Source organism: Tenebrio molitor, chromosome 1, assembly GCF_963966145.1.
Source record: "Tenebrio molitor chromosome 1, icTenMoli1.1, whole genome shotgun sequence".
Classification (NCBI taxonomy): Eukaryota; Metazoa; Arthropoda; class Insecta; order Coleoptera; family Tenebrionidae; genus Tenebrio; species Tenebrio molitor.
In genome coordinates this window covers 6,775,745-6,802,439 of record NC_091046.1, presented here as the reverse complement: position 1 = coordinate 6,802,439, position 26,695 = coordinate 6,775,745, and the positions used below count along the sequence as shown (strand labels likewise).

At 41.3% G+C, this 26,695-nt stretch overlaps 3 protein-coding genes and 1 long non-coding RNA gene across 9 annotated transcripts; 2 read left to right on the top strand and 2 right to left on the bottom strand.

The window, feature by feature from the left end:
* The first annotated feature begins 3,552 nt into the window (after positions 1–3,552).
* On the top strand, positions 3,553–4,573 carry LOC138128456 (uncharacterized). The gene is made up of 3 exons (XR_011158675.1): positions 3,553–3,712; positions 3,768–3,851; positions 4,259–4,573. It is a non-coding gene; the product is annotated as an uncharacterized lncRNA (long non-coding RNA).
* A 44-nt stretch (positions 4,574–4,617) lies between these two features.
* On the bottom strand, positions 4,618–5,913 carry LOC138128415 (uncharacterized). The gene is made up of 4 exons (XM_069044625.1): positions 5,519–5,913; positions 5,260–5,466; positions 5,056–5,205; positions 4,618–5,003 (listed from the first exon to the last, which is right to left on the bottom strand). The coding sequence occupies exons 1-4, from the start codon at positions 5,609–5,611 to the stop codon at positions 4,869–4,871; spliced, it is 585 nt and encodes a 194-aa protein (XP_068900726.1). The 5' UTR covers positions 5,612–5,913; the 3' UTR covers positions 4,618–4,868.
* Positions 5,914–6,193: 280 nt separating this feature from the next.
* Positions 6,194–11,223, bottom strand: Ars2 (arsenic resistance protein 2). 6 transcript variants are annotated; one of them, XM_069044375.1, is made up of 11 exons: positions 10,969–11,223; positions 10,720–10,844; positions 10,512–10,649; positions 9,520–9,723; positions 8,609–8,675; positions 8,390–8,552; positions 7,959–8,285; positions 7,018–7,904; positions 6,753–6,966; positions 6,439–6,700; positions 6,194–6,398 (listed from the first exon to the last, which is right to left on the bottom strand). In XM_069044375.1, exons 2-11 carry the CDS (start codon positions 10,839–10,841, stop codon positions 6,290–6,292), a joined length of 2,493 nt encoding a protein of 830 aa, XP_068900476.1. In that variant the 5' UTR covers positions 10,842–10,844; positions 10,969–11,223; the 3' UTR covers positions 6,194–6,289. The 6 variants fall into 6 exon arrangements, with proteins under 6 accessions (XP_068900476.1, XP_068900472.1, XP_068900465.1 ...); XM_069044371.1 differs by having other exon boundaries at positions 9,520–9,705; positions 10,512–10,670; positions 10,969–11,222; XM_069044364.1 differs by having other exon boundaries at positions 10,512–10,670; positions 10,969–11,221.
* Positions 11,224–11,561: 338 nt separating this feature from the next.
* On the top strand, positions 11,562–25,778 carry Nup358 (Nucleoporin 358kD). The gene is made up of 9 exons (XM_069044285.1): positions 11,562–11,773; positions 12,458–12,683; positions 12,751–18,514; positions 18,566–18,795; positions 22,402–23,931; positions 23,981–24,286; positions 24,342–24,816; positions 25,138–25,321; positions 25,373–25,778. Exons 1-9 carry the CDS (start codon positions 11,699–11,701, stop codon positions 25,580–25,582), a joined length of 9,000 nt encoding a protein of 2,999 aa, XP_068900386.1. The 5' UTR covers positions 11,562–11,698; the 3' UTR covers positions 25,583–25,778.
* The last annotated feature ends 917 nt before the right edge of the window (positions 25,779–26,695 follow it).

The following is a 26,695-nucleotide window of genomic DNA, read 5'->3' as shown; positions in this document are numbered from 1 at the left end:
AAACAACCTCATAACGGCCGGAGTCCGTTATAGGTGTCCGTTATGAGCAGGAGCGGCCGTTATAAATGACTAAATAACTATAGCAACGTAAATCTAAACTTTATTTTTCAACTTTTTTTACAATTGTTACAATAATTAATGTTTAATGTTAGGGGACACACCTTGAATTAATCGAAATCCGTATGCCACTAGCAGATGTAGACGATATCGAAGATGATGCTTCAGAATTTTAACACCAACACAAGCGCAAGTTTGCAGGGAATAACGATGACTTCACTTGCTCTGCGGCCATCCGGACATCGGGAATATCTTGATCGCGATTTTTTATTCATTTCAGTCGTTTATTTTCAACGGAAAGTTAAGTGTTGAACAAATCTGACAAACAGCAGCAAATGGAGACAAGATTGAAGATGATGCTTCACTAACACAAGCGCGATTTTGCAGGCAATAACGATGACCTCACTTCCGGACATCGGGAATATCTTGATTGCAATTTTTTATTGATTTCAGTCACTTATTTTCAACGGAAAGTTAAGCGTTGAACAAATCTGACAAACAACATTAAAACAATTTTTTTTCACAAACACCGGTTGACATGACGACGTCCTCCGCACACTTATTAATCATTCGGTTTTTTCGATGGCGTTGAAAAAAATGTGTTTCAAAAAGATAATTTTGAACGAATCGTAGAGATATTACAAAAACTATTGTACAATACACGTCCGTTAGGGCCTTTACAGCCTCGCCAGTATTATTCGACTCGCTCTGCGAGCTCGTCTCACAAAATTTCTGGCTCGGCAGTAAAGGCTATCCTAACGGACTTCTACTGTAAAATACTATTAAACTATCGGAATGATTACAATTCAATGTCCTAAACTGTCGAAAAAGTTGTGAAAAAAATATTTTCTAGCGCGCCGGAATTATAATATTACGTCGAGCGGTCGGCACAATAGCGTCCCTGTCGGCTCAACCAGCACCTGACTTTTATTTAAAAAAATAATAATTTAAAAAATAAATAGCGAGAACTCGAGGCTATGATTAAAATAAATAATAAATTAAAATATAAAACCTAATTTTTGTTCTCATATCGCATACCACGTTTTTTGTCAAATTATTTACGTTCATTAATTTCAACTTTGAAGAGTAAAATTAGTAAAATAAAACTGCTTGTCGTTGTTCAAACAATATGCATTACGTAGTCTTATTAATGATCTATTACAAAAATAAAAATTAGCACCAAATCTGCAGTGGATCATAATTCATAAGTTAACAGAGGGTATAATTTTTACCATGCAATTATGTAATTCCCTATGGCAACAGTAAAAAAACGCATAAGAGGTCAACCAGAAACAGTGCGACATTTACAAAACACGCGAAGAAATTTTCAAGATCACTTGTCATTGTCCAGCAGTCGGAGGAAAACACTTTGAACAATTCCTTTGACAATTTCTGTTAATTTGTTAAGTTACTTGTGCGTTAACGTTTTTAGGTTCTGTTTTTTTTTTTAAATAAATAAATGTTTAGATGTTCTGCCTTCCAAAAGCTAATTTAATCATAACCTCGAGGAGATCTCGCTATACAGGGTGGTCCCGATATAACCTGCCAGAAGAAATCCAGTAATAGGTGACGATGAGTAGAACTCATGCACAAAAAAAGTTTCTAATAAAAGTCTTTTCGTTTTCGAGATAAAAATAATTGATAATTTGGTCAAAATTTGCTGTACGCTAATGAGTTAATAGGTTTTAAAAAGGTAATTCTGGTTACTTGGCTGCAATTTCTTTAGCAACGCTACCTGTAACACCTATGACATTTGTCAAGTTTAATTTAAAATTTGCGAATCCTTCAAAAAGTTATGAAATTCACAGAACAAGAATACGCCGATTTGCATTTACTCTATGGCGAAACACGTGGTAATTCAAGACCGGCAAGGCGACCATACGGCGAGCGTTTTCCTGAAGGAGTCCTTCCGTTTCGTTGTACTTTTGTGGAGCTACATCTGCATTTATGTGAGATTGGTTCTGACTGATTCCAATACAATGGCGTCCCCGATCCTCCATTTAACCCCTCTGAATTTTAATTTTTGGGACCACACGAAAGATTTGGTATACGAAGTTGAAATAAATACAAAAGGCCAACTCCAGAAACGCAAAACAAACGCCGCGAACCAGATTCGTAAAAACCCAGAAATGCTGAATTCTGTTTATAAAAATTGGTACCAGCGTACTCAAATGTGCTTAAATGCCAACGGAAGGCACACAAAACATTTGTTATAAAATAATGTTTCTAGTCTAGTTTACCTTTCATTAGTTAGTAGATATTCTAGTTAGAGTTGAAAGTACGAATATGAAAAGTGTAAATAAATTTATTCAATACATTATTTTGGCTATTTCACCACAATTAAGACGATACTCTTATTACACAGTTCTTCCACAATTTTGCACACACTACCTCTACATTTATTTACACATTGAGGAACACCACTTTATTTATTACTCATTCATCGCAGTCTACAAAATCAGCTTTTGTACCTAAATAAGCTGGTGAATTAGCGCACACAGTGTACAGCGTTTTCAATAAATGTCATTAATTTGATTTAGTTTGTCAGATTTGAGATTTGTCATAAACGATTCAGGTACCTATGTTGCTTAGATACTGTCATCCTTACAAACACCAACAATTAATTCCTGAGTAGGTACGTATTTTTGTGGTCAGCAGCGTCGAATGGGTGTGGATAGGGGTTAATTTATCCCCATTATTTTGGACCTAACGAAGGGGGGTTTCTTGGACTTGTTAGATCCTTCTAATGACCCAGAATTTTTTTGGCAGGTTATATCTGGACCACCCTGTATATTTTTTAAATGAAAGTGACAAAAGTCAAAAATGGAGATGGTCAGGTGCTGGTTGAGCCGACAGGGACGCTATTCTGGCGACCGCTCGACGTACTATTATTCCGGCGCGCTAGAAAATATTTTTTTTCATAACTTAACCGGGGGTATAAATTTTACCATGCAATTCCCTATGGCAACAGTTAAAAAAATGCACTGTATACAAAAGAGGAAATGTTCATCTCATACGGTTTTTTTTAAAAATGTGATCGAAAATCCACTTTTTCGACCGTTTCAAACTCAGGTAAACGCGAGCCTTAAAATAAAAATTTGTTAACTTAAAGAGAAAACTCTTAAACAAAAGAAAACAAAAATGGTGATGACGTCATTGCGCAGACTAATATCGTCCGAGCGATTTTCTTAGAAAGATCGCATTACGCTATTATGAATTTAATTCCGAACTTTATGAACGCACTGTAGATGTTTTACGCACTAAAAATAGAAAAATACATCACAGCTTTTTAAGTGTAAAAATGATTCATTTATGTATTACGTACTTTTAAAAAGAGTTATTGAAAATCAATCCACCAAGTGACATTTAACTTATTATTCAGTTCACTAGTCCAAAAGAAGTACAAATAAAGATTTAAAATGTCACTTCACAAATATCCCGAAAAATTTCGATGTCGGTCAGTTCTCCTTTTAAAGAAAAACAAAAATCTGACGCAGAATGGTGGCAAAAAGTGAATCATTTTTGGGAATCTATATCTATCGTCAGATAAGATAGCATCAAGTTAATAGTTAACATTGTATTTATCAACCTGTTGTTGTGAACGGATCAAAAAAATCCAACATGGCTTTCGCAAAATCCGTTTTCGTTTTTCTCGGTAAGTAACCGGCATTGTTTTAGTTTTTCTTTACACCTTTCTAATTTCTCGACAGTTCTTGCGATGATAATATCCCACCAAGTTGAGGCGAGGAGAACTATTCTTAAGGGAAGGAGATCACTAACCAGGACTTACTTGCGTAAGTATAAAACATAAATCAGTACATCAACATTTTGAAGAATATCTTTTTGTGTGCGTAAATGTTACCACAATAACAGAATACAAGTCTTTTGTCTTAGTAATTTAAATACCTACGAATTTGTTTCTAAAAAATGAACTCGTACTTATCGCAGATAAGGTGTGCGATATGAGTCATGTCAACGTTCCTTTAAACATCGACTGCGCGTAAAAATAATCTGGATGTAGACCTACTTGTTTATCATGCCAGCATATTTCCTATATCTGAATGTGTCGTAACACAGATTGACTCAATAAATGGTAAATTTGTATTCTACGTTAGGTATCTCCAAGATAAAATTAATCAACTTCTATGAGCAATTCAAATGAGCTGTTGTTTTGTCGTCTCTATAACTTATAAATTTTCAGGGGATTCACCGATACCAGCGTGGGCTGTGATCATCCTAGTGGGACTAGGAGAAATAATTGTTGGAGTTGTAGTTTTCTTTGTCATGAAAAGAATTGTTATTGACCCGCCTATTGTCGGGTCTTATACCCCAGCTAACACAGAGGAAGCCTAAGTTTGTACATTCATCATTTGCACAATTTTAAAATGCAATTTCGATTACATCATCCATTTCTTATGTTCGTCATTCATTTATAATTTAGTTCTATTCATAAACCTATTGTTATATTTATTTCCCGTTTTGTAACTATCACCCAACAAATAAACAGTTCAATAAATTCTTTGTTATTAATTTGATCTGAGGAGTCTACCAAAGACAATGCAGATTTTAATCTTTTATTAAAATTCCCACGTTTTTCTGTAATCAGTGTTAAATTAAAAATACATTTTAAGTCTTTGTCATATTGCAAGAAAAACTTAAAAAATGAAATCATGGATGACATTTAAGATCAATGAATATAAATAATATAGTAAAAAAATATCACTTGAAAAAACATAACATAAAGAAAGTGTACTGTTAGTACAAATTAATAACAAATGAATTTTATGTATATTAAACTAAATATATCTACATTAATCACTATCCATGTTTATTTCTTTTAATTTTTCCCAGTTGAGATCAACGATTAAGGTTTGATTATTATGTTGTTTGACGGTCACTGTTACTGGGGCATACAAGTCTCTATCTAAAGCTGACCAACCTGTGTACTGGAGTAAATCAAATTTTTAAAATCAATTACAAAATCTACAAAATACTCACAATAGAAGTAGTTTTGTGTCTAATTTTTCCCTCATCTTCGAAAGGTTCATATTTTTGTAATAAAGCCTTGCCATCCACTCTCCATATGCAGGGATGCTTATTCCTATCACCTACTTGTGCATCTTTTTTTAATATTAGGAACGAACCAGTCTAAAAATGCCTTAAAAACAGGATACTTTCCATAATAAAAGTACAATAACTTACTGAGAAATCTTTAGAATGTATAACTTTTGAAACACTTTTTAACACTGGTTCAGGTGATCCTGGCTTGTTACTCACTTTTTGTCTCTTATTGACCCCATTTCTTTTCCTTGGTTTTGGGTCATCAATTTCACTATCACTACTACTTTCAGATTTTAACCTAGGTTTCTTGCTCGCTCTGGACGACGTTCGTCGAGTGGTTCTCCTTACCTGAGAAAATCGACATTGGTTTTTTTTACATACTGAAATAAACCAACTTTACTGGCTCTAATTCAGATGAACTGCTCCATTCAGATCCTGAGCTTTCGTACACTGCCGGATCGTCTTCGTTTTCGGAATAATCGGCTTTACTCATGTTGTTTGTCGACGGAATTTCAACACAGTACTTTTAACGCCGAAAAGAACAGATTGAACTTATTTCTATCAGACTTTAGTTTGGTGTAAACACGGTCACGTTTCGTGTTTCCTTCAGTTTTTAAAGATACTCCTCCTAATGGAAGCTCTGGTTATCTACACCACGAAATCAACAATATTATTCTAAATGCCGGTTGGCGGTTAGTGAACAGATTTAACGCAAATTATTTGTTGTTAAATGAATTAAGCTTAATCACCGCCATTACTTAAGTGAGAAAATTAAAACAAGAGTGGGAAAAACGACCGACGCGCCACCATCTGTCAACTCAACTGCCTTTCAAACTAATGGCGCTATTTCCAAATTTAAGGTTATTCAACAATCATCGTAAACAAATACAACTTAACAATTAAATATTATTATTCACATAATCAGATTTAATTATTTGTAAATTGTTGAAACATCTCCATTCTAAAAACGAATTGCTTCCTGTTTAGGTTGCTGCGATTGAAAGTTCTGTTGCTTTTGTTTTAACGTCCTCTCAGAATTACCTCTTTATCCTTTATTTTATACGTTTGGAAATAATTTTACTTTAAAACTGTATTTATTTATTGTACCTTTACAAACTTATAGTTACGAAATAAAATGTAATTTTTTATATTGTAATAATTCTGTTTCTTATTAACAATTAAATTTAAATAAATTCTTCTGGCTCCCTGGGGGCGTCAAGATCTCGGTAGTGGATGACGGGTCTGAAATCCCCTGGTCCACCACCCCTGTCAATTGAACCCTTTAACTAAAATAAAAAAAGAGGTTTACCACAAACTTACCTCGACCTCGGAGCGTAACCTCTAGATCTTTGAGAGTAACCTTGGTTATAGTAGGGAGGTAACCGTCCGTACCCTCCGAACGAACTTCCGTACGAGGGATGATTGTAAGTCGGTGGTTCTTCGCGTTTTGGTTGCGGAGCCTCCGCTAACATTGGTCTCTTGGGGTCACGTAAATAATTGTTGAAGAATTCGACCTCTTTCTTCACTTCTTCGATTTTCTCCGCGTGTTTGTTGAAGATGTGCTTGCGAACAAAATCGGGACCTAAAGCCAAACAAATCACGTCAAAATGTCCACTTTGTTGACAAAATGTCACCTTTGAATTTCTTGCCCGAAAGGGGGCATAACCACTTGTCTTTGGCCAATTCTCTCGTGTTCGCTTGGACAAATTTGTCAATTTCCGTGTCCACATCTTTGAGAGATAAATGGATCAGTTTGGTCTCGTTCTTATTCTCGTCGCGAGGTTTCTCTGGCAGAAAACTAGACATCTTGGCTTCTATTGGAGCACCAATGAACTGCGTCATATCGGTCTAAACAAAACGGATTAATTTTCGAAAAACACAAATGAAACGGGGCATTACTTTGGTGGTGGGTGGGGGCCCTCGGGCGTGCAAAATCCCGCACCTATTTGGCATCTCATCTTCGTTCGGGTACTCACAATGGTTGTAGTAGTCAACCGAGTGAACAACTCGCAAATATAAAATGATGCGGTCCAGAACAGATATAAGATGTTCGTCTCTTTCCACGGTACTTGCGGAATCTTGAGCGTCGGCTGTGGGTTCGAGTCCCAGAAGCTCCTCCTCTTCGGCGCTCGCTTCTTCGATCAGATAGTCGGTGATGTTGTGAAGAACGGGATTATTCGAAACCAATCCGAACGTCTGCTGCGGTTTCTCCTTCTTCTCCTCGTCCAACCACAGCCCCGATCTGTTGTCGAGATGCAGCGCTACTTTGGCAGATATTCGAATGTCAGAACGGACGACTTGTTTGTGGGCAGTGATCCCGTTGATGGGTCTGATGCGTCGGCTGAGGTCCCGGTTAACGATGGCGCCCAACTCGCAGTCCCTCAGGCGGATGTTATTCAAGTTCCAGCAGATCTCCTTGATGTTGGCGTCCCTCTTGAACGTCACCCAGCCCCTGCGCAACCACCGCCTTTCAGGCTGGGGGTCCGCCAGCGCCACGCGCAGAAATCCCTCGTATCTGCCGCACACCGCTTCCACTTCTTGCTTGGTTATGGTAGGGGCCAAGTTGCGCAGGAAAATGGAAGTCGTCTTGTGCAACGATTTCGGCTTTTCGGGTTTGTCGTCCTCGACGGTCTCGATCTGCTCCTTCACCTCCTCCTTCTGCTTGTCCTTTTCCGCGTCTTCTTCCTCTTCCTTCTTTTCCTTCTTGTCTTTCTCTTCTTCGCTCTCGCTGCTGCTGCTCGACGAGCCGCTGCTGCTGCCCGAAAAAGACCGTTTTCTCTTTTTGTCTGCACAAACATCAAGTTAATAAAAGTCTTGATATCCCGAAATGACAACTTTACCTTTCTGGTTTTTCTTTACTTCTTCCTCCCCTTCCACGGCTTCTTTCTCTTTCGGCGGTTCGTTAGTTTCGGGCTCTTCCTTCTTCTCATCGTCCACGTCCATCTTCTCCGGTTCTTTGTTCTCTTCAGGAGGTGGATTTTCTTCGACTTTATCTTGTTCTATCTCACCGTCTTCCGTTGCTGTATCACCACTTTCTCCATTCTCTTTTGTCTCCACCTCTTCACATTTTGGTTTTTCGGGTTCTTGTTGTTCCTTCTTAGCAGAATCGTCATTTACCTTCTCAGATCCCTCTTCCTTCTTTTGTTCTTTACTTTTTTCTTCAAGTTCTAGCCAAAGCATGACAAATCAATGAACAAAAAATACATTTATTTTTATTAAAATAATAAACTGAACTGAAATAAAACGCTGTAAAACAAAATGGGATCCGAACCTGTGTATTCTTGTTCCAATATGGCAAGGTCTTCGTCTGTACCTCCTTCCAACTTGATTACAACTGTGTCCAATAGCTTAAGCAAATCGCCGGTCTTAATACAATCGACAGTAACTGCCAGTTTGCCGCTATTCATCAACTCCAAGAACACTTCGACTCTTTTCTGTAAAAAAATGAATAAATGGATCTAGAGTGTACTTGTCGGCTTAACGAAGTTACCTTCAGTGCTGCCATCTGCTCCTCTTTTCTCTTTACGGAATCCTCAGGGTGGTACTTCAGACGGAACCTAAAAGAAAGAGAACGGAACACATCAATAAACAGAATCCCCAAAAATGCACAGTAGACATAATAAAACATTCGCTTCATTCAACTCGTTCAGATGAGTTAACAAATTTTAAAAAAATGTTATAATGGATATGGGGAACGAACATAACTGTTAACTCAATTTTAGAAAGAGTAAATTAACAATTATGTCTGATAAAAAAAAAGAGAATGAAGATGTGATGAAAGAGAATGGAAGAGCAGTCACTCGACTACGAACATAACAATTATGCACTTTCATGGGTCAGGATTGTTATGTTCGCTCGGCTTAGCCCAGTCATACCAACATACATATACATATAATAAATTGATAATGTTTCTTCGTCGTGAATCTCACCTGTATAATTTAACCCTAACAAAGTACGCGAAAGCATATGCATTGCGCGCATAGCTTTATCAACGGTTTAAAATAATTCCACATTTCATATCTATATTCAATTCAATATATACTTTTAACGTAGTGTATTCACATGTTTTCACACACAAAACACATAATTATATTTTACGAAGATGTCAGGAAGTCTCGAATCAGTGCTGTAGAGAAAAAGGCTTTTAAAGTAACATGTTGGGGAAAAAGTTTAAATATATAACCTTATCTTGTACAATTATATCTACTTAATTATTTAGTTATTACTAATGAATCCTGGAAAATTCTTTAATCTGTGAAGGTGGACGTAACTGACGATTATTTCATTTGATTTTATTGTCTCCAGATAAATAACGTGCTACATACACCTTCGATTTAAATCTGTGCCAATGCTTTTCATCATTAAATATTTATTACAGTCGAGATAGGAAAAGATACACACCATTCGTCGTCCTTATGGGCAACAAAAAATTCGTTAAGTTGTTGACGCTGGAATTCCAACTTGTAGTCATTGTATTTTTCTATTGCTTCACTGTCCGAGATGTTATCGTCTTGGGTTGCGAGGAATGCTTTAAATGACATCATTGGGGGCTGTTGGCCTTCGGATTGCGACGACGGCGGAGGTTCTCTGAAGAAATTACCAGCTCTTTAAAAATAAGAAGTTTTCTTGGTTAGTGATTCCGTTATTTGCAATTATATAAGAAGAAACGAAAAGGACTTCTAAAATAATAAGAAAATAGATGAGAATACACAGAATTTAGTGTGGCCCATAAAATTAAAATGCATGCTAAGTTGTAGCGCCAAATGAGGATTTTGCGAACATTTGAAATTATGTAATTATTGATTCATAAAGAATAAGTGAAAATAATTTTTTATTTTTAAAACTGGAAATATAAAAAAATACATCTTATAATATATTAAACAAAGCAAAATATCCCATGAAGTAATGATGAATGCTGAACCTAAAAACAACTTACATACTCCATCGCTTATATTAAATTTGCCAACTAATAAAATGGCAAGATTTAAAAAAAAGTAGAAAAAAAACCCAGAGGTAAAGTAATAAAAAATTGTAATGTTTTATCATACAATATATTCAAAGAATGTACAAAAACTTAAGCAAAATTATTCATCTTTAGCAAATAAAAAATAGTCATTCAATACTACCAAAATAAAAAAAAAATGAATTATTTAGCTTCTTGTGTTATGTGATAAATATCAATTTGGGCATTAAAGCTTAAAAAAAAGCAACTTGAGGGCTTCAACACTTAATAATTAGCAAACAGTTAAAAGTGCTTTCTAAAATAGATTAAAAAGTAATTATGCAACTAATGTTATTTTGTTGATAAGTACTGAGGAGGCTGAGTCAATTTTTCTGTTTACTGGTTCATGCATTCTACAAGTTTGAACAGTTAATATTATATATGGACATACCTATGTGTGCTCTGGTGATAAGGGGTGTAATGGTTGTAGTAGCTGTCGGCGTAATAATCGTGTCGAAGCCTTTTCGGTGCAGGATCAAGGCTGGGAGAGTACCCTCTGTCTCTTACGCCAGGGCGGTATTCACGGGGCCTAGGTCGTGACCAAGAATCACTATAATAATAAAAGTAAGACGATTTAAAACAGTTATTGATAAACTTACCGCTCTGCCCAATCGTCCCTAGGCCTCGCCACTCTTTCGGCCCCCCGATAAGTGGCTTCGGCACGTTCACCCCTGAATTTATCGCGACGTTTACGGTCGTATTCATCATCACTATCTGCCATCTCCTGCAATTAATTTAGAAAAAAATAGTGATGGTGTTTTTAACAACAGTGTGACGAGCTAGGCTAGTATTCGGAGCATGCAGTGTTCAATTACCGTCTCAAAGGTTTTGTAAACATGAAAACTTACCTTTTGTGTTAAAATTTATGTTACTGTTAGCGCTTCGGCAAAAATTCACTTTTCCGTTGGCACCGTTGGTCAAAAATGCTAATAAAGCTAAAACTGAATTATGGCGGACACGTCAAAGATATCTTGGGGAATTTTTCTACCGCACTACCATCTGGCGCCTAAATTAATAAATATACCCAAACATTTATTTTTATCAACGATTATAACCTCACGTGATCAGCTAAATTTAACACAAATGTTTATCTTTAATTTATTTTAAACTGGTACGAACTATTTTTGATGCGTCTAAAATATATAATTATATTTTCTTGTTCCAATGTAGAATAACATCCTTCTGTTTAAGTTGGTAACCACACACAGAATTTTTCGTCCTATATGGTGGTGCTACTGGGACGATGAAATTAAAAAGAATATAATATTTAATTTATGTCCCCAATATTTAGTAATAACTTTATCAAATTACATCTATTCTTAATTATTTTTTAAAATTCTTCAATTTCTTATTAAGTTTACGTAGCTAATTATTTTAATTAAGTGAAGATCATAGGGGTCGCTGCTGCGCAATGATTTTGACATTTTTGGCGTGAACGCCCCCCACCTGTGACGTCAGTTTTAAAATGGTGAACGGGCGTTTGTTGCAGTGAAATCTTATGTCGTAACGGTTTTTATAAACTTTTTTTAATTGTGAAATTGGTTGTTTAAATGTACGTTTTGCTAGACAATTATCGCAATGTTCCCCAATAAAAAGATAGACGTCGACAGACATGTGGAAGAATGCCTGAGGAAGATAAATAACGAAACGGAGGTAAGCGTTTTGAAATCGCTGTCATAACGTGCCGGTGCAGTTACTGACAACGTTGTGCAGGTCTTTGAACACGATCTAACCCTTGCTATTCACACCCTCTCCGAAAATCGATGATTCTAAAGATATCGATTAGCTCGGTTTAAAATTACGTTTTATTTATTATTGGAAGAATGTCTCACACCAATGTCACATGCAGGGAACCGCATTGGCGGGAAATTATTTTTAGAACGTAAAAAAAGTTTTCTTAAAATATCTCCCGTCCATTAGTCCAGTTCGCCACCAATTTTTGGCATCTGCAGGCTCCTGTTGGATCTGTTTTGTCACGGACCTTGGCTTAACAGGGCCGGCTTTAATCGATAAACCGACAGCTTGTGGTACTACACCACTTACTCTCATGTTATCTCCCCCTTTAATTGAAAGTTACGATAAGATTATAGTCGAATCAGTGATCAGAAGATTTGGGGAAGTCCCTGCACATTTTTTCTTGTAATTTTGGGGTAGTAAAAGAGAGTAGAATTAAAAACGAATAAATTTATTGGGTTGTTAACGTACTTTTTCAGTAAGCATTTAACATAAGGTAAAGTGAAGAAGCTGTAGCTGAAAAAAATTAAACATGATTAAGATAAGCTTGAGCCACGTTCTTTTCACTTTGGTGCATGTTGCAACGTCTCGTATTTGTTGCAGCGAAATCTTCGTTGTTTCTCCTTCGCCAAGCAGTACTTCAAGATCGAGCGCTACGAGGAAGCTCGTCGTTACGTCTCAACCTTCCTCAGCGCCAGACCGAATTCCGCGGAAGCACATCTTCTGTTGGGAAAGTGTCTGGAGATGCTTGGCCGAAAAGAAGCCGCCCTTCAGTCCTACACAACTAGTCTTCGCCTCGACCCCAAACAGAACAACCTCGTCCTAAAAGGTGAGTCACTCCCACCCGTTTCGTCTCTCCAAAAACATGAAATATCGCCGTTCACGATCGTTTCCAGTGTGCGAACTGCTGGCCTCCGATGACGTCGAAATGGACCAGAGCGGAGCGAAACACTTTTGCGAACTGGCACAGTCCTTCGACCCCCACAATCCTGCCATCTTTGACCTGAAACAGCGCATCTTGACAGCGCAAAACGACGATCCGCGAGACGTTTCGAATTTGATACTGAGAGAACTGGAGATGCGTCCCACCGACGTGAAGTTGAGGGTGCGGTTGTTGAAACATCTGATGCAGCATCACGTCAAAGAGGCCTACAAGCACGCTTCGGATGTCGAAGCCAAAGATTTGGCCATTTTTCACAATAACTTGGCTTGGTACGAGACTGTGGCCGAAGTTTTGGTCAGATACCAGAGGACCGTGTCGCTGCCCGATTCGCTGGGATGGGAGTTTTGGTTCTTGTCGGTGTCTGTTTTGGACAAGTTGGTCAGTTTGACTCTGGCGGAGCACAGCGAGAATGTCAAGATCACGACGGAGTATGTGAACGCTTTGTTCAATTTCGACCAAACTCTGGCGAAAGCGTCGCTGAACGTTGGCGATTGTCCAGACAAACACTTCCTCCAACAGTTCCTCAACCATTACAGCTCCCAACTGTGTTTCCACATGGCGACGCTAGTCTTCAAACAAGCCCAAAAAGACCTCATCAAGTACAAGGAAGCTTCGAACATCACTTTGCCTCTGCTTTTCGCGTCGTATCATTCGCAGCCTCCCGACTTGCAGAGTATGTGGTTCAATCACGCACCGGAAGCTCGACGAAATCTGGTGCGGAAGTGGCGCAAAGAAGCAGCTTTCAGGTGTTCGCAAGCAGGTCACATCCTGCAAGCCGCCGCCAAAGACAGGAAGTCGATCATCATAGAGAAGGCCACTCAATATTCGATGGGCATGTGGAGGGAGCAGTTGTTCAAGAAGTTGTTCGTCACGCGAGACCAACAGTTGAAGATGAAGACGAGTTACTTCTTAACCGACCAACAGTTGTTCGAGATCACCCTGAGAGTACCGGAAAGCGGCGAGTTACTTAAGTACGACGAAGAAGCTCAGTTGATCTTTCCGGATTCTTTGCATCATCACATCTGGATAGCTCTCAACAACAAACTGTCAGACTTGAAGTGTACCGTTTTCGACGGGCTCCAGTACTCCGTGAAGAACCTGAAAAATTGCGGCGCCGAGACTTTGAACGTTCTCGACGTGCAAGCTTTCATTTATAGCGCCACGCTTTGTGCCAAATTTAGTTTGGAAAATACGCCACTCATCTCGTATTACAATCTGGACAAGCCGAACGTGTTGCCAGCAGCGGTCACGCAACAGTTGGGTACTTCGAACCAAAACACCTTCTTTAAGGCAGCCTACAGGATGTACAAGAACGAGTACGACTCGGCGGTGGACCAGTTGAGGTTGACTTTAGTCGACGGGATCAGAATCTTGAGGTGCGTCGACAACGGCTTGGACGTCAAGCTGTTGGTCACCCTGGCAAAAACATTCGCCGAACGTTCCAAGAATTCGACGAAACAATCGGAGGTGGAGGCCAACGAAGCCAGAGCCGAGTTGTACTGGAAGTCTGCGTTGCCCATTTTGGAGAAGATGAAAAACAACCAAGCGGTGTCCTACCCACCCAACAAACTCTTCAATTGCAGGTCGAAAGATATGTCCTTGACCGAGATTTGTTCGCACATCGAGATCGGAAAACTGTTCAGCGGGACTCAACTGATGAAGAAGAAGGAGTACGAGAGGGCCTTGCGCATCTTCGAAAGCCTCAAAGATCCCTACGCCAGTTTCTACCAGGCGCAGATCTACAAGCACATGGCGGACCAGCAGACTAGCCAGAACAAAGAAAGTGTGACGTCTGAGATGCGCAGCCAGAACATAATTCTCCTGTCGCGGGCTCGCGATTGTTTGTACTTGACTCTGGACAGACTGAGGGAGCCTTCGGTCGACCAGAAGCACCCCCTGAACGAGCAGTTGGGCACCGAAATCGAGAAAATCGAACGTCTCCTCTCCAGAATAGACCCGGATTGTACAAATAGAAACGAATGTGACGGCATGTCCGACGAAAACGTGTCATCGGCGGATAGCACCGGTGATCACTACGTGACAGGGTACACCGCCCACAATTCCACTTATTTCAACGGATTGTTCAGTAGGGGTGACCACCCCAACAACCATTCCACGCCCTATCGCTCAGATATTTTCAAGAGAGAGGCCAAGCCGAGTCCCGAGAGGTTAGACGCTCAGTTGAGACAGTTGACGGCGTCGAAAGACGCCGCAATTAACCACATCCTCGAACACAACAAAATCATGGTGGAGTCGCATCGTACTTTGGTAGACGAGCTGAGGAGTTTCAAGGAAGCTGTCAACAATCTCACGTCGACTGTAGAGGAGTTGAAGGGGATGAAGCACAGTTACGAGGAGTTGAAGGATATCAAGAAGTCGGTGAACGAGTTGAAGAGTTCGATCGACGAACTCGACAACTTCAAGAGCGTTTCGGACATGGTGTTCGAAATGAAGAAGGAGATCGCGGAGTTGAAGAAGGACATCAACAAGACGAGCCAGTTGACCGACGAAGACATATACGGATTGGCCAACGATTACGGCACTGATTACAACATCAATTCGAATTTGGCGGCTTACAATACCAACTTGTACCAGAATTATCAGGCGAGGTTGCCCGGGGCGCCTTCTCTGTACGGGCCGCCCCCGTTGTACCCGGGGATGTACCCACCGGTGGCGTACTACGGGGGGCTGGGTCTGCCGCAGACCGGGGGCGGCTTGCAGTTCGGGTCCGAGCAGCAGTTGGCGGGCATGTCCGGCCAAGACTTCAGAACAATCTCGGCCGCGCTGTCGCAAGTGCAGCCCACAGTGACCTACGGCCAACCGCTCAGCCAGACAACCGTACCGCCCACCACTCTGGGCGTCAGTCTCCTCACGGGCCAGGGGTTGGCGCAGACGATCCCCACCCCGGTGCAATCGAATCTCTTCAGAGATCCCAAGATCACCGCGACCACGAGCGCAAGCGTGTTCCCCGCGGTTTCCGTCACCGCCGCCAAAGCGCCGCCCGTCAACGTGGTCATCACCACCTCGGACCCGCTGCCGTCCACCAAGACATCAATTTCGCAGCCCGTCCTGTCCGTCACCATTCCCCCTCAACACTTGAAAGGCAACATTCCGAAGGCGCAGCCGCACAACTACCAGATACCGCTTCCCACCTCGACCGTTCCCAACACGTCGCCTTCGGTGCTGAGCAAGCCGCCCCCGGCGATCTCCACGCAGAGTCTGCTGTCGAACGTTGCGGCCCCCGTCTACTCCGCAGTCGCCGACAAGACCCCGATGAACGTCAGTCTGGGACTGCAGATCGAGAAGTCGCTGGAGCAGACTTTCAATTCGAGCAAGAACGACTCGGTGAACAAGAGCAACGTGTCGACGACGTCGCAGGACGAACACGATCCCTGTCCCGACTTCAAGCCGATAATTCCGCTCCCGGACGAGGTTCCGGTCACGACGGGTGAAGAGAACGAGACGGTTCTGTTTTGCGAACGTGCCAAGTTGTACAGATACGTGACGGAGAGCAAGGAGTGGAGGGAACGCGGGATCGGCAGGTTGAAGATACTGAAGAATCCCGAGACCAAGAAGATTCGGATTTTGATGAGGCGAGACCAGGTGCTGAAGATATGCGCCAATCACTTCATGACGAAAGATATGGTTCTGACGGCGATGGCGAAGAGTGACAGGGCGTATATTTGGGCCGCGCACGACTACGCCGACGAAGAAGTGGTGCTCGAGAAGTTGTGCGTCAAGTTTAAGAATCCAGAAGAGGCGAAGAAGTTCCACGATGCGTTCGAGAGCGCTCGAAAGGAGTTGGAGAGTGCGCAGGTTGAGACCAAAGAGAAACCAGGTGCGAGTAAAGAGTCGGAGATGAGCAAGCCTCAAGCGTCGCTGGGTGGGTTCGTGTTTTCGAGCACTCCAACTTTCAAACCCAAAGCAGATCCTGTCACTCCGATTGTCGTCCAGGCGGACTCGCCGAAAGTTAGTCCGTTTTCTGGTTTCTCTTTCGGTACCAAGACTGGTTCCACCGCTCAGTTCCCCAGTTTTCAATGTAACTTCACTCCTGTTCAGAAACAAAACGAAACCACACCCAGCAGTTCAGTATCTTCGGTGGCTGCGAAAGATGAGAAAGTCCCAGCTGACGACGACAAACCCGATGAGTTTGTCCCCACGGCGGAGTTCAAGCCGGTCGTGCCTCTGCCAAAGCTGGTGGAAGTGAAGACGGGCGAAGAGGACTGCGAGGTGTTGTTCGAGAGCAGGGCCAAACTCCTTCGTTTCGATACCAGCGGCGAGACCAAAGAGTGGAAAGAGAAGGGTCTCGGCACGATCAAGTTGCTCAAAGACAAGTCCGCGCACATCGTTCGCCTGGTGATGCGTAGGGAACAGGTGTTGAAAGTTTGCTGCAATCACCAGCTGCTGAAGACCATGGAGTTCAAGGTGATGAGCAACAACCCGAAAGCGCTGACCTGGTGCGCGAAGGACTTCTCCGAAGGTGTGATCAAACCGGAAGCTTTCGCAATCAGGTTCAAGACGGAAGAGTTGGCGAGTTCGTTCTTGAAAGCGATCACCACTGCTCAGGAGTCGCTCGACGAGAACAATTGCGTCGTGAATAAACATCCGGAGAAGCATCTGAAGACGGAGTCGCCCCCGAAGCCCGTGATCTCTTTTGGGGACAGTTCCAAGCAGGCGAAGGGCAGCTGGGAGTGCAAGAATTGTTACGTGGTCAACGACGGTAGAGTGAACTATTGTGTGGCGTGCGACACACCCAAGAACGACACTGTTCCCAAGAAGAACGACAACGACGCGTCCGGAGCTGCGTTCTCTTTCGGCGTTCCGAACATGGGCGCGGTGACCAACTCCTGGGGCAGCGCCTTCAAGCCCAAAGAGGGCTCGTGGGAGTGTAAGAGCTGCTACATAAGAAACGACGCCGACAAGACTCACTGCATCTCGTGCGAAAGTCCAAAGGATGATTCGGTGCCGAAGAAGGAAGCAAACAAGGGAGTCGATCTTGATACGGGAGGTTTGGAGTTCAGTTTCGGGATCCAACCTACTAAACCCGCCACCACTCAGGGCGCACCGACGGGTTGGGGTGACTTGTTTAAACCGATCGAAGGAACGTGGGAGTGCAAAGTCTGTCTGATAAGAAATTTCGCGGATGCCGTACAGTGTGTGGCGTGCGACACCCCCAAAGGCGACGTGGAGGCCTCTGACGTCCCGAAAGGAATCAATCTGGACACGCCCGGACAAAAGTACACTTTCGGTTTTCCAACCACCACCGCCGGCTCCAAGGCGACTTTCAGTTTTGGGCAAAACGTTTCCATATTTGGAGATCCGTCGACGACGACTGCCACTGACGCTCCTTTCGTTTTCAAACCTGCCGCGAGCGTCGCCTCTACTGAAAAGAAGGACACTTCGGTGACGGAGAAGTTCGTGTTCGGCTCCCCGCAAAAGCACGACTTCGAGTTCACTCCCAGATCTCCGAGACGCATCAGCAGCGGTGCCAAAGACGACGAGTCCGACGCCAGTTACGTGGAGGAAGAGTGCGACAACATCTACTTCAAACCGGTGATTCCCCTGCCGGACAAGATCGACGTGAAGACCGGCGAAGAAGAGGAGGACGTGTTGTACTGTCACAGGGCGAAGTTGTTCCGGTTCGTGTCGGGAGAGTGGAAGGAAAGAGGTCTCGGCGATATCAAGATCTTGAAACGGAGGGATAACGGCAAGTTGAGGTGAGTGGAGTTGCCACGTTTGAGACTTGGTGCAGTTTTGTCGTTTTGCAGAGTTTTGATGCGTCGGGAGCAGATATTCAAAATTTGTCTGAATCACGTTCTCACTGCCGACGTCAAGTACATGCCCAAGGACGCGAAGACTTGGTTGTTCAGCGCCCCTGATTACTCCGAGGGCGAACTGACGAACGAGCAGTTCTGTGTTAGATTTAAAAATGCTGAAATCGCTCAGGAATTTTTGAAGGCTGTGAACGATGCACTTGGTGGTGCGTCGAGTGATACAGGTAAGGTGCCAAGTACGCGTTTTAGCAATAACGTCGATAGCACGATGATAATTTCGTTTGCTAGTGTAACCATTTTTCTAATGGCAACTTATTATCTGTACAGTAGACGTTCTAACTATTGAGTTTGATTGTTTGGTAATTAATCATAAAGAATTTTACACGCACAGCGTTATAATACACGTCTAAATTTGGTGGAAAAAAGTGCACTGAGCATGTGATCATGAAATTGTTGTAGTCAATGTTTTTCCGTTAACAATCTTGTTATTGCTTTTGTTTGGTGCTTTGATAATGTCTTCTTTACAAGATGTTATAGGTTTTTGAGAGTTACTTAACTTTTTATAGTAAATTCTAAAACGTCCGGACTGTCAAAAACACAAACGTAGTCACAAGTTAACTATGTAGTTATTTTCATATTGCCCGGTTGGTATCTGTGATTATTATTTTTATTACCGCAAAAGGGCATGACAAATTCTGAAAAAAAAAACTTATATAAAGTGCAACAAGTTGTAGTCCAATTTTTTTAAATCAAATGTCAAAATTCCCTCAAAGACCAGGCTGTACCACCCTAAAACCTTTCGTTTCGGGACACCTCTATCGTAAAATCTCCCTACATCAGGTTTGAGGTTATTATCAGTAATTTTCAAATGTCAGAAAAGTTTCAGGTGTAACCAAATTTTATACCAAAAGACGAGAAATAAAGGCGATAATCACACTAAAAAGTGTAACTTAACATATACAGGCAAATGGGAATTTATTTAATGGGTTATATAAGCAGTTTACCTATTCATTTTCAGAATCTAACCCCCAATCGTCTTCCGAATATGATTCTGCGGAAGAGGAATGTCCTCAATTGGTGGTAGATTTCCCATCAATTTTTTCCAGTCCTCTTTAATCAGTTCCTCGCAGTGACGAACCCATATACGTATTAAAAGAAAATACCTCGAATATGATGTGTGCATCTTTACTGCAATTTAGCATGGTCGGTTTTTCTGTCTGCATTTCTTCACCTAATCTAATTATAGCCAATTTTTCTTGTTGTGTTAGATCCTTGTTTTCGGAAACGCATTTAACTTTGTATTTTTATTTAAATGTAATTGCGCCTTCAATAGCGCAAGAGCCTTTACATCAAAATGACTGACATACAGTTGACATTTTACGTTGCCAATCTAATAACTATCAAATAACCAGCGGCTTACACCAACATGACAACACTTTGACAATTGATTTTAAAAAAAATTGGAGTATACCTATAGTATTTTACATTACAAGCCAGGTAAAATGGTTTTTACTGGCGAATGGAGGATATAACTGACGAGTCGAAGACGAGTCAGTTACCTCCTTGAGCCAGTAAAACCAGTTACCTGGCGTGTCTTGTATAATATTTTATTTGTTACTAAATTGTAAACAACTAAATAAAATTAAAAATGATCAAATTCTGTTTTCTTCCAAATTATTGCTCAAAACTCAGAAACCTTAGAAGTACAATTACTATGACAACGCGCCGTTTGTTCAAATTGTTTATTTCCGTCAAGATTTTTTCTCAAATGAACGTGCCAGAAGAAATCAAAAAGGAAGCTATAAACGTGGCTTCCAGTTTACTGCCAGCGAAGTCTTTAGCAAGATATGAACGAGAATATGAAGAATTTAAAAATTGGCAGAAAAACAATAACGTAACTGGTGTAACGGAAGACGTTCTTTTGGTGCATCTTCACCAACTATCAGACAAATTTAGCCCCAATTCTTTGTGGTCGAAATGGTCCATGTTAAAAAGCTGCCTGGAAATTAAAGAAAATGCTGAAGTTCGCAGGTTTGTTTTCCTATTACAGACGTTGTCAAAAAAAGTGATATTTTAACTTGACATTTGTAGATTTCATAAGGTAATTGCTTTTCTCAAGAGAAAGAATGAGCGTTACGTGCCGAAGAAGGCAAGGGTTTTAACAAAAGAGCAAGTGGAAAAATTTCTTGTTGAAGCTCCTGATGACTATTGGTTGTTATATAAAGTGATTACAATTTTTGGAATTTTTGGTGCTTGCCGGTGTGACGAGCTTCTCTCGTTGACGGTGAAGGACGTAGAAGATGTTGAGAAATATATTATCGTCACTTTACGGAATACAAAGAATTTAACAACAAGGAGATTTACGATCACAGATGAGGGCTGCAGTTTTCAACCTTGTGTTTTGTACAGAAAATATGCAGCTCTTCGTCCTCGTCAAGCAGACCAATTACTTTTCTTTTTTCCAATGACGAGCGAATTCACTTCCGCCTCAGGAATGTTCGACATTAGCGGAAATTCTAATTGTACATTTAATTTTAATTTGTATGAAACAAAGAAATAAAAATGTTCAAATGTTAAAAACGCTACTATCCTTTCCAAATTTCAAATTTCTCTACTAACTTGTTAAATTCATAACTGGTCTGCTGTCAATTTAACGCTACTAGCCAGTTAAAATGACTTTTCAACGTCAAGTGACAGTTCGAATAAATGACGTTTACAATTTAGTAACAAATAAAATTTATTTTGTGGCTACATTTCACGTTAAGTATGCTCGAGGGAGAACATTTTGTAACCAAGTACGGTCAGAACAAATATTTCAAAAATTCATTTTGACAGTCTGGGAGTTTTTTGAATTTATTGTGTTGGCTGCAGTTGAATTGACAGACTGAGGAAGTTTTAGTACCTACCGCGTGAGCGACAATTACTGTTTGAGTTGGCAATAAAACTTCTGACTTTTATGTCATATTCCAGCCAGAAAACCATTTTATCAATAAGAGATTACAGAAGCCAAGACGTTTTAATTTGAAATTTATATCAGCTGTCAATAATAACAAAACATAATAGGTGTAATTCAGTCTTTCCAATTTCAAGTAAAATTTTTTATTACCAACTGAAACAGTTACTGTTGCTCCGCGGTATTGTTTTGCAATAATGCTTTTGCAACATGTCAAATAAAAGTTGTTGATGCATTGTAGAACGTATCAAATCAATTATTCTTTTCAAAGAATTTCTGTCGGAAAAATAATTACCTATACTGGAGAAAAACAAAGGAGTACCTAATTTATAATGGCGTCGTAATATCAGAAGCAAACAACTTTTATTAAGACGATTTTACTTTGTAAAGCATTGCATGTCTGTCGTTTATTTTTTTAAGCGTTGGTGCTTTTATCTACATATTATAAGTATGGATTTTTTAAAGATCAGAATATATGCTACATTCTTCATATTACATCATTTTTATTTGTATCGTTTGTATTAATTATATAACTTTTTTAACTCTTATTAATGAAATAATCTGTGGTTCCTAACAAACATATTAACGAGTTTTTGTTAATTCGATAGAATAGTTACCTAACCCCTGGGTGTGATATTAACGTGTAGAAAAAATGGCAAAGTGTTTGACTGACCTTTCTCGTAATATTTTTTAACAGACTGCATTCACTTTGTCCGAGTAATCTCTAATTTTTTATTTTGTTAACACTGAGTGTTGTTGGTTTTATTTGGTGTATTAAAACATTAATAAATATTTGTAACCAACCTCGAATTTTTATTTCACCAAATAATCCCATCAACATTTTGACACGAGGGTGATACGAGGTCGTTGTTTTCAGGCAAAGAACCTGATCAAAAGACGGAAGAAGATGGCGTGGAATTCGTGTCCGAAACGAAGGTGACCCCCGAGGAAGAGAAAGAGGCGATCAGACTGGGTCTGCCCCCGAAGTACCTGTCTTACCGTCAGTTGTCAGACTGTCAGTGCGAACAGTGCAAAAAAGACGACGAATATCTGAAGGATTTGTTGGAGCCGGCCGAGTCCACAGCTACAATCAAAAGCGTCAATCAAATTTTCACGGCGGGTTCGCTCAGCTCTTCGTCCAGTTCCAGTTCTGTTTTTTCAACGCCGAGAGGAGAGGGGTCTGTTTTTACAACGCCGAGAGAGGAGGTGTTCAGTTTCAAGTCGGGTCCAGATGTTTCGGCCGCGCCGGCCACCACGCTGAAGGGCCTTCTGAGCAAGCCGTCGCTCTTGGTCACTCCCAAACTGACGGGAAGTGGGTTCAGTTCTTCTCCTTTGTTGTCCAGTGCGAGTTCGTCAAACGCTGCTTTTGTTTCACCCTCGACCACTACCAGTGCATTCGGTTCGAAGTCTGGCAGTAGTTTTTTCCAAACGCCTACCGATCTAAGCAAGAACGAGTCTGGTACTTCCGTTTCGTCCGTATTTTCCGTCGGAGGGACGCATCTGACTTCATCATCTTCCACTCCTAGTATTCTCGGGTCTTCTGCCACGATCACAAGCAGTGCTGGTGCAACCAAAAGCGGAGGAATTTTCGGGACAAGCTTGTTTGGGAAACCCATATTTGGTTCCGGAACGACAACTCCGGCATTTGGAGGCTCCACCACTACAACCACTCCGATCTTTGGAGCCGCTACTACCACCCCAACAACTCCGATATTTGGAGGCGCCACCACAACTCCCACATTTGGAGGCACCACCAATACAACCACACCGATATTTGGAGCCGCCACCACCACCTCAACAACTCCGATATTTGGAGGCGCCACTACCGCTCCAACAACAACTCCGATATTTGGAAGTAAGCCCACAATAGCCCCGACATTTGGGGGCACCACCACAACAGCCCCCCATATATTTGGAGGCACTACCACAACAGCTCCGATATTTGGAAGTGCCACCACCACAACAGCTCCAATATTTGGAGGTACCACCACAACTTCCCAATCCACGCTCAAAACCCCGTCCAGTGGCATTTTCGGAGCGGCTCTAAAAAGCGACGCCACTCCAAGCACCACTTCCGCTTCGCTGTTCAAAACTACCGGCAGTCTCTTCGGTGCTCCCGCAACTACCACCGGTAGCATTTTCGGAGGTCCACCTGTGGCACTTGGCAAATCTAATGAAGGAACCAAGACGATATTCGGAGGTGGCAACTCCTTCGTGCAGTCAGCTGAGTCACCAGTCAGGCCACTTTTCGGTGCAACGAGTCAGATTACCGTCGCCGACGCCAAAACGGTCAATTTGAAAGAAGAAGACGCAGCGGTTCTGGACTGCAGCAGCGGCGTCAGTTTTGCTGCTTTGGCGGCGAACGTTAGCACCGAAGCGCCGCCAGCTTTTGTCAAAGACAAAAACGGTAAGTGGTCGAAGTGTTGGAGAATATTTTTGATGTGGTCGTTTTTTAGATTCCAACAAGACACCTTTCGCCTTTCTGGGTGCCGGTGCCCCGGTCTTTGGCTCGCGTGGTAACGACAGCAAAAACAAGTCAGCATCGGAAGATGCCGAAGAAGGCGGTGGCGGAGATGAGGAGTACGATCCTCACTACGACCCCATAGTGCCCCTGCCCGATACCATAGTCGTCTCGACGGGAGAGGAAGACGAAGAAGCTCTCTTCAACGAGAGGGCCAAACTCTTCAGATACGACAGCAACAATAAAGAGTGGAAAGAGAGAGGAGTTGGTCAGATGAAGATTCTCCATCATCCCGTCAACAGTAATAGAGACCTGTCAGTTGTCTGGAGTGTTTTTGATTTGTCTTTTGTTTTTAGATACTTACAGATTTTTACTGAGGAGGGAGCAAGTGCATAAAGTTGTGCTTAATCAGCTCATTCTGTCAGACTTGGAGCTTCAGCCGATGAAAACCTCGGACAAAGCTTGGGTTTGGGCAGGTTATAACTACACGGACGACGATTCAGCGTTGGAACAGTTGGCGATCAGGTTCAAGAACTGCGAGTTGGCTCAGAACTTCCACAAAATCGTGCAGGAGGTGATTTCCAAAGTTAAACAAGTACAGACTGAGAAGGTTTCGATCCGCGCTGAGCCCGAACAGAGCGGGGATCAAGTCAAAGACGAAGAACCAGCGGTTGGTGAGGTTGATGCGTCGAAATTTATCCCTTCCACCATTCAGAATTACGGCGTCGAAGACGTGAGCAGTGACGAGCAAGGAGCCGCCAGGGAGGCGTCTTACGGCGAGGAAGAAGACGACGACGACGAAGACGATGAGGATGAGGATGATGACGATCGGTAGGTTCAGTTAGATATTTCTTTCATCCGACACGAAACCGCTTACTTGTAGCAATTATGTTAAATTTATTTTAGTGTGTATTAGTAGAACGCTGTGTACATTAAGTTAGCTTAAAGTGTGTTACAAATAAAATAAAGAATGATAAATGAATTGGGTTTTCAAAAATTGTCAAAATTTCGAGCCGACGTCTGCGGTATTTGGTTGCAGTTTGATTTGGTTGCTTATTGTTCATTTCTTTGGTATGTGAGTGTTAAACCGTATGTTTATGTTTACGCGAGGCAAGTATGACAAATGTGGGATTGTATTTAACTATTTTTCAGTACTGTGATGTTCATGAAACGTTGTACACTTAGCGAACAGCTAAACGGCGAATGGAAGACAGTAACGCTCGGCGATTTGCAAGTGTATTACGATCCAGACCTCTACGCCGCCAGGATCTGTGTAAACAACGACAGTGGCGAGATCGTCAGCAACACCCTGATCGGTGTGAACACGGTGATGGAAGTAAGTTGGAAAAATGGGGGTCGGAACGTTTCTGATTGTGTTCGTTGGCAGGTCGAGAAGAACCACTGCGTGTGGAAGGGGGTCGAGTGGAGCTCGGGGCCAATCAGACACAGGACGCTGAAGGCCACGTTCAGTAGCGTGGCGGCGGCGCAAGAATTCAATTGCAATTATTTAGAAGGATTGAATTACGCACAAGAGTTCGACGTGGTCGACGAGATTCCGGCGGCGACTGAAGAAGAGACTGAATCCTTAGGTCATTAAATTCCTCTTGTAGTACCTTTCAGCTTAATCAAATTTCGGTTTTACGATACAGTTTGATGTCATTTCTACAGCAATATGTTGCGGCGTCTTTTGTAAGTCTATTTTTATATTTGTTTCTTTTAAGACAGATTTTACCTGTATTCTATGTTTAGGTACATTTAGTTTTTATGCAAATAAAATATGATTTATAAAGAAACCGACAAGATCTTTTTATACTACCGTTTAGTCACCGTTTAAACGTAGAAAACGCTTTCATACCTCTGGCTCTTTCGTATTTCATATTACTAAACATTTCGCCAAAACAGATTCACTGTTGTGTTTCACTTTTTAAAGGTTTAATAGGTATTTCTTCGTATCTGGCTTTTTGCCATCTGTATTATGTTACTTGACACCAATTTGGAACGTGCACCTGTTACGGTAGCCATCACGTTCACCATCTTGAATTTTTGTTCAATTATTTTTATTCGGTGTTTGTTGTTTAATGTTATTACAACTTAACTTAAATTTAATAAGACCAGAGATAGATAAGACTCAAATTTTTCAAAGTCTACACAAATAAAACATAGCGCTGGGGTCATTATTTTGAAATAAAATGTGGGAACAACCTTTTTGAATTTAAAACGCTGTCAAAGTGTCATTCATGTCATATTTGGATAGAAGTTGCCAACCATATAAAGCAGAAATTGCCAGGACGTTATCAACTTTAGCTTTTTAACTTCTATATGTTGGACTAACTGATTCAGTGATGCAGCGGATGTAACTTTTTTTCTATCAGTGTCTGTTCGACATTTTCTTGTTACCGTATTGCCAGATTTTAATTTATTTTAATATTCGTAAGAAAGTAAATGATTTATTAAGTTTGTAAAAATAATTTTATTGTATGAAATTTAAATTTAAAGGAAGTTGAGAGGAATAATAAGTACTATCCGTTTTTTAAACTCCCGCACTGTCAAAGTGTTTGCAAGTTGCCGCACTGCCGTTCTGAGATTAGTAATTTTTAATTTAACGTTGGTGGCGACATTTCAAATTTGAGGTTAAGTTTAATAAATTCGCTTCCTTTCATTCAAAATATTATTTACACGAAATGGCTGAATAACAAGAAGATATGTAACG

Coding starts and splice junctions, on each gene's coding strand:
- LOC138128415 (XM_069044625.1), bottom strand. CDS start 5,611: ATGAGTAAAGCCGATTATTCCGAAAACGAAGACGATCCGGCAGTGTAC. Junction 5,467..5,518: donor GTTCATCTGAATTAGAGCCA/GTAAAGTTGGTT, acceptor CGATTTTCTCAG/GTAAGGAGAACCACTCGACG. Junction 5,004..5,055: donor GACACAAAACTACTTCTATT/GTGAGTATTTTG, acceptor GATTTACTCCAG/TACACAGGTTGGTCAGCTTT.
- Ars2 (XM_069044364.1), bottom strand. CDS start 10,841: ATGGCAGATAGTGATGATGAATACGACCGTAAACGTCGCGATAAATTC. Junction 8,553..8,608: donor AGCAGATGGCAGCACTGAAG/GTAACTTCGTTA, acceptor ATTTTTTTACAG/AAAAGAGTCGAAGTGTTCTT. Junction 7,905..7,958: donor AGTAAAGAAAAACCAGAAAG/GTAAAGTTGTCA, acceptor ATGTTTGTGCAG/ACAAAAAGAGAAAACGGTCT.
- Nup358 (XM_069044285.1), top strand. CDS start 11,699: ATGTTCCCCAATAAAAAGATAGACGTCGACAGACATGTGGAAGAATGC. Junction 23,932..23,980: donor TTTTGTCAAAGACAAAAACG/GTAAGTGGTCGA, acceptor GTCGTTTTTTAG/ATTCCAACAAGACACCTTTC. Junction 25,322..25,372: donor GTGTGAACACGGTGATGGAA/GTAAGTTGGAAA, acceptor GTTCGTTGGCAG/GTCGAGAAGAACCACTGCGT.